Consider the following 7,313-nt stretch of genomic DNA (forward strand, 5'->3'; position numbering starts at 1 on the left):
GGTAATCAATATAGCAACAATATAGTTTATCTTTATTCTGAAACTGTTTTTCTATAAGGGCATTAATAATAAATATTGCATCGACCGTGCTACAGTTTGGTTTAAAGCCGAATTATGCATCCGTTAGAATGTCATTTGTTTCTGCCCATTGTTTAAGACGTTCATTTAATATGCTTGTAAACAATTTCGCAAAACAACTTATTAAAGTAATTCCTCGATAGTTATTTGGGTCTGATATGTCTCCACGTTTATGCATTGGTATTATAATTCCGGATGCCCAACTACGGGGAAAACGCTTTTTATCAAGTATGTAGTTAAATTATAACTCTAACGGCCTGACGATGACATGGATTGTTTCAGTAAAATATTCATAGATAATATTGTCACTCGAGTGAGCTTTATTGTTTTTCAACCGTTTTGTTGCCCTTATAATTTCGTCTTTCGATATAGGATTGTCGAGTTCGGGGTATGAGGGTTCTGTATTTAGCCTATTATCAAATTCATGTAAGAAAGTATCGGCGTCAATCGAATTGATATTTACGTCACCTTCGTCCGCTAATTTACTAAAATAATCGTGAAATTCGATTAACCGTATCGTATCTGAGTTTTGTGATGTATTTTTACGTTTAAATAATCTCCAAAACTCACGGGGTGATTTCCTTCTCATAGTGTTCATATGCTTGCTTTGATCAGTGTTGTATTTTAATTTTGTTTTCCTACATGTATACTTATAATCTTTTTTCGATGCAATCATTTGTTCTCGTGTACGCTCGTTTTTATTTAGATTATATACGTATATAGCTCTTGTACATACAGGTTGTTTGGTTTTACATTCTTCGTTAAATCACTTTTGTTTATTTTTATCAGAATCTATAAACCCTTTACTTTCAAGTTTTATTATGCGCTTAAAATACTGTTCTCCTTTAGAATTTAAGAAGTTCGAAAATTCTCCCACTAGCAAATCCGGATCAGAATTTGAACCAATCTGTGATAATTACATTTGTTCCAGATTATGTACATTGCACGAAACATCACTAAGGAAGTCGCATTTTTTTCGGGTTTCCATTTAAAATAAACAATCGGATTAGTATTACTAGTTGAAACAGCGTTATTCGTGCGGAAGGCAAATGTCAGAGGCGCGTGATTCGAGAATTCCGTGAAATTGTTAACGGTAAAATCTGTAATATCCTTAAAATTGGTGCGCGCAGTTAATAAATAATCAACTAAGCTTTCACCATTATATGTATAGCACGTTATTTTACCTATATTTTGATCGTTATGTAAACGTCCGCTCACGATGCGAATATTAGTCGCTTTACATATATCTAACAGGTAGTCTCCAAATCGATTCGTAATTAGGTCACAGGTTGAGCGTGGGATTAGGGTTTCAGTATCTGGGACAATATCAAAATCGGTATCGCTTATAAACCTATCATTTTCGATGTAATAGGCTTTTTTTCCCGTTCGCGAGTTTGTGTCTCCAGTTAAAAATACCTTTCCTTTGGTTTGATAAAAATTTATATTAAATTCAATAGTTTGAAAAATATCATTAGTATACAAAGAATGAGCAGGGGAATTTTCAGGTGCAATATATACAACACATAAATATAAATCTGATTCAATACTAAAAAACAATTTATCTAATTTAAGCCAAACAATGCAATCAATGTCATTTTTTACTAATGTAACACCTGTACCAATGGAGTCTTTAATGTAAATCACAATGCCACCACTCGAGCGCTTCGCTCTATGGTGTTACAGTCGTCTGTACGAGTGAATAGGTTTGCTATAGCCTTTTATATCTATGGTAGAGTCTTTATTTGTCCAAGTTTCAGTAAGACATATTATATCGTGGTTGTAAAGAAAAGATGAAAACTTACTATCAGAGCATTTAAACGTAGTTAGTCCTTCCACATTCCATGTGACACATTTAATGACATCCTCACTAACGTCCTATTCCTTATACACTTGCTTGTCAATATACAGTTTGTCAATTTTAAGATACTGAAGTACTGTCGTGTGCTTCAATTAATTGTTCAACAAGTGCCACTTATAAGAAAAAAAAAGTAAACTTAAAGTCTAACCAGACGAACACAAATGTAAGATAGTATTGAAAATATAACATATTGCATTTCATAGAAGGATCTTATGGAACACAAAATTGTACGGATTCGATCCATGGGTTATTGATGATACATTGAAGTTTTTATGAAGTAGCCAGAATTCTAATTCCTGGACTTAATGAATAATTACAGGACATTTACATAACCACTGTTAAAACGTATTTTTGATCGATCAAACAAAGCAAATTGACAACAAACAATGTTGAAAACAATAAACGATGGTGTTGGTAGTGGTGGTGATGGTGGTGATGGTGGCGTCGGCGGTGGCGGCGTTGGTGGTGGTGGTAGTTGCTGTTGTTGTTGGTGGTGGTGGCGTTGGTGGTGGTAGTTGTGGTGGTGGGGTTCGGGGTCGGTGATGGCGATGGTGATGGCGGCTGCGGAGATGGCGGTGGATGTGGCGGTGGCGTTGGCGGTGGCGGTGGTGGTTGTGGTGTTATATTATATAATGTTATTGCAATAACAACTCAATAAAAACGCCCTTTCAGCGAGTTTTCTAAATATATTATGCATTCTAAATGCGATATTTACGTATGTCGTATACACGTTCACTTTAAATATATAAAAAAGCGATATGATTGTCACATTCTTGCACAACACAATGGACACCTTTTCAAAACAGTATATTAATTGCGTATATAATACGAATTTAACTCCGTGTTTTTTCTTCACATAATGCGTTAAAAACAGTTGAAAATGCAGCAAAATCACTTTATTAGAATAAGGTGTATATTTCTGCAATTTTTCTTGATAAATACAGTACAGTTCGTTACAAGTATATGTCTTCTTCTGAAAAATACCCCTTACCATAAACACGGTTCCTATACCACGTGACTTTTTAAGATCTGTGTGGGGAGTAAAATATCAACAAAAGCGCGACGAAGGTAAGATTTTTAAGGATAATTTTTTAATATGTCACCATTTTTAATGGGATAAAGTGGAGAGCCCGCTCATTCATGAGAGTTTTCTATAGGTATCATGATTTTATAAAACAAATAAGTATTTTTTCAGTAAAGTGCAACCGCGCGTTTGAACGGTTAGAAAAGGTTAGGATCAGTGTGGGGACATTATTTTTTTTACACAAAAACATCACCTCTGGTGAAATTAAGAAATAAATTTTATGGGCGGAGCTTACACTATATCATTTTGCATCCATTTTCAGGTTTCTGTTATTTATTTACGAAACAAAATTCAAGAAAACTATTCTTACAGTAATATGATCTGTGTGGTATACGTTTTTCAACGGATCTGTGTGGTATACTGTTTTTAAGTTTTTCAGTTCTATTTAGTTGTTTAAAAAAATGCTTGTCAACAATGTATTTGAAACGGGATTTTTAAATGCGCTAGCATGTAAAACACATAATGGCTATACACTACGCTTGCACCGCTTGTTGAACTAATACATAATTATGATTTACAAGCATTCTGTACAATCCCCATTATAATATTAAAATCTTACGCTGGAGCATCTTAAATCGATGACAAGTCCATGCTTACCTTAAATAAGTGCACACTTTATGTTATTGTATCAAATTCCATTTTTATTTTGGCGCCAAACACAACTGTGAGGTGAAGTAATGTATCGTATATTATTTTTGATATTATATTTGCTTTAAGGTATGGCTCAATGCTCCGAATGCGGAAAAATGTCGAAGACCAGAGCTGGATTATTGCGCCACATTAGGGGACACGCTAACTCTGGAAACTATAACTGCTGTGGGAAAGCATTTCAGGTAAGATTAAATACCTTAAAAATAGTTACATTTTTATACAGTTATGCTAACCAGATGAACGGATTTTCTTGACACAACGCAAATATACAATATATCTCATCTCTCAGGTTATCATATATTTTGAAATAACTCAATAATCGTCAAATCGTTTGTAATTTAAAACTAACGAACGCGTGTCCTCAGATACTAACATTGTTTAAATAGCGTGTCTACGCATTGAAATGTCACGTGAATAAAATATGTTGTTTTTTTCTCAGGATGCCTACAATCTTAGAAGGCTTCAACGAACAAAGGACCCCAATGTCACGTGTGTGTACAGTGCGGCAGGAGCTTTGCGGACAAGTACCTACTCGTGGCTAGGGAGAAAAGTGCAAAAAAGAGGGATTGGTGAAATGTTACCAGTGTGGGTTGGCAGTTAGGAGTGAGAATGACCTCAGAGAGCACGTCAATACCCACATGCATGACAAGTGTTACAATAGTGAGGAGTGTTTTAAAAACGTACAAACGCAAAACAAACCTTACTCGATTGGTGAGGACTTCACATAAATCCGTGAATACTGATTAAAAATCATAATGGTTTACAGTTTGTCTGTGAAACTTCATTATCGTTTTACGTTATTTTATTCGTTGTTTTACTTTTACTTTACTTTTCAAAATGATTCTAAAGTTATCCGAATTTGATTAATTTTTAGGTTTCGTTTAGTTCGCTTGTGTGTTTGAAATCATTCTCAAATAATTGTGCAATAATTTGGATTTACGTTATTCATTAATAAATCGCATCTGTGATTTGTATTATCGAATATGTGATTCTTTTTTAATTATAACTTGAATAAAGTTTTGCGATGTTTTTTCGTTGGTTGCAATTTTAAATACCGCTGTCACGAGCTAGTTCGATAATCATAAGCAGCCAGGGTTTCTAATACTAGGGTTTTACACGATTGTTTTACATAATTAACTGCCTGCTTATAATTACTCTAGGCCGTGGTAATTGACAGTAAACAATGTATGCAATGTGGTTGTGTATACAATACAATACTCCTTAATTTGAAATACGTCTTGACATTCTTCAGAGCTGCATCCATCCACAACACAGAATCGTACATATATAATCATTTAATATAATATTTATTCATTTACTTTTTATATTCTCGTCAAAATAATTAACGCTAAAGATAAGCATACACTTGTTTCACTGAATACAACGACATAATTTATAACATGACATTATCACCAACACATGGCGAATGATTGTCAATATCTATACTATGTAATAAACTAATGCAACAATATGAATTCCATATATGAAATAAAACACACAAACACAAACATATATATATGTTTCTACTATGACCAGTATTTTGTTTTTAAACATACCGTTTACCTTAAACTTTAAATAACAACAAAATGACAAGCCAATACTTCTGGTGGGTTCTGTTTTATCAGTTTGCATTCCAAATTTGATTTTAAAACATACGTATTACTCAGGAAAGAACATGCCTTTGCTTTTTGTCAACCTGTGTAATATTTGACACAATTTCTATTGCAGAATTTGTGTCAAAATTAAAATGTCCAGTGTGTTAGTCTATCCGCATTCTTATTGTTGGCAACAGTTTGCTATCGTTTCGTCTCGCCCGCTCCCACCTTACTCCTAGTGTCCCCTCCTGTATGGCATTCCTGTCTCGTGAAACTGTTTCCTCTATTTTTTCTTCCCTTAACCCTTGTCCGCTCACTAGTGCCAAATAGGTGATTACTGAAATGAATGAATTTTTAAATAATAATAATAGATCTACTACTACTACTATTACTACTACTACTAGTAGTAGTAATAGTTGTAGTAGTAGTAGTAGTAGTAGTAGTAGTAGTAGTAGTAGTAGTAGTAGTAGTAGTAGTAGTAGTAGCAGTATTAGTAGTAGTAGTTGCAGACATAGTAGTAATAGTAGTAGTAGTAGTAGTAGTAGTAGTAGTAGTAGTAGTAGTAGTAGTAATTGTTGTATTGAAATAATTGAAATTAATTAAAAAATATATATATTGTCGTTATTATCTCAATTTATCCGTAAATTGTAGAAACACGGATACCAAACAGATCCTTCTAAACACGTATACCACACAGATCATATTACTGTTAGAATATTTTTCTTGATTTTGTTTTCATAAATATATGAAAGAAACCTGAAAAAAGAATGCAAAATGATATAGTGTAAGCTCCGCCCATAAAGTTTATTGCTTTATTTCACGAGAGGTGATGTTTCTGTGTCATAATAAAATAATGTCCCCACACTGATCCTACCTTTTCCTAACCGTTCAAACGCGCGGTTGCACTTTACTGAAAAAATATTCATTTGTTTTACAAAAGCATGATACCTATAGAAAACTCTCATGAATGAGCGAGCTCTCCACTTTATCCCATTGAAAATGATGACATATTAAAAAAGTTATCCTTAAAAATCTTACCTTTGTCGTGCTTTTGTTGACATTTAACTCCCCACACAGATCTTAAAAAGTCACGTGGTATAGGCACCGTGATAAACAAGTTTGCTAAATTGAATTTTTGTGTTTTTAAGTATCTCTTTATGTGTATTGAGACTCTCTGTCAGTTCGCGGTCAGTCTGTCAACGGATTGTTTTTTCAGCGCATTGACTCAAGCAAATGATAATCATGGTTTGACCAATAATGTCTCTTTTATAAAGATATTGGGTGTATATTATTATTATCATGAACACATGGTATTGTTAGTATATATTGTTAATTTGTTAACAACATTTACATGATAATTACATTTTTTGATTGGTTTTATAAGAATTATTCCACACACAAGACCACAATATTTCGTATAACCGCGATGACTACCGACACTTTTAATAATTTAATCGAAAAGCAAAGGCGGAAGCGTCGTTTCTGTCTACTTGGCCTAAGTGAAAAGATTAACACAGACATTCTTACAAAAGTTATAGAACGAAAAGGCCCATATGTGTTAATGCTGCGTGTTTTCCCCTCTAAGTCAAGGCCAGGAAAGGTTGTGATTCGACTTAACGTTTACGATAATGAAATGACCGACCGCTTGTTGGAATATGACTTTTAGCCGAGATATATTTCTTGTAGGCCATGGCGTACACGGGCGGCGAAAGAGCAGTCGCCGATACTTCGAGAGCGACGTAAACGTTTGGACAATCTGGTGGACGCTCTTCGCTTCGATTCCTATGATAACGACCCCTGGGTAAATCGATTTAGCAGTCTGGATACTGAGATGGACTGAACCGAGTGTTGGTTGTGATAATGGCCCCATTTAATGTGTTGAAATGGCAGACTTTAAGTTAAAGCTATTGACATGGAATGCAACTGGAATTATGGCCAGCGCATCATACTTGTGAGAAACATTGACTAACCTTCACATAAATATTTGTGGTATTTCTGAACATTGATTGCTTCATAACAGTGTACATTTTCTCGACTCTGCTTAAAC

General features: G+C 34.3%; 1 protein-coding gene across 1 annotated transcript; it reads left to right on the plus strand.

The window, feature by feature from the left end:
- Positions 1–2,949: 2,949 nt before the first annotated feature.
- LOC127845627 (zinc finger and SCAN domain-containing protein 26-like) lies at positions 2,950–4,342 on the plus strand. The gene is made up of 3 exons (XM_052376636.1): positions 2,950–3,004; positions 3,738–3,853; positions 4,111–4,342. The coding sequence occupies exons 2-3, from the start codon at positions 3,740–3,742 to the stop codon at positions 4,270–4,272; spliced, it is 276 nt and encodes a 91-aa protein (XP_052232596.1). The 5' UTR covers positions 2,950–3,004; positions 3,738–3,739; the 3' UTR covers positions 4,273–4,342.
- The last annotated feature ends 2,971 nt before the right edge of the window (positions 4,343–7,313 follow it).

This window comes from Dreissena polymorpha, chromosome 9 (genome assembly GCF_020536995.1).
Source record: "Dreissena polymorpha isolate Duluth1 chromosome 9, UMN_Dpol_1.0, whole genome shotgun sequence".
Lineage (NCBI taxonomy): Eukaryota > Metazoa > Mollusca > Bivalvia > Myida > Dreissenidae > Dreissena > Dreissena polymorpha.

Bases quoted from the DNA above. Each gene is read 5' to 3' on its own strand.
- LOC127845627 (XM_052376636.1), top strand. From the start codon at position 3,740: ATGGCTCAATGCTCCGAATGCGGAAAAATGTCGAAGACCAGAGCTGGA. The intron at 3,854-4,110 runs GTAAGATTAAAT...TTTTTTTCTCAG, and splicing joins GCTGTGGGAAAGCATTTCAG to GATGCCTACAATCTTAGAAG.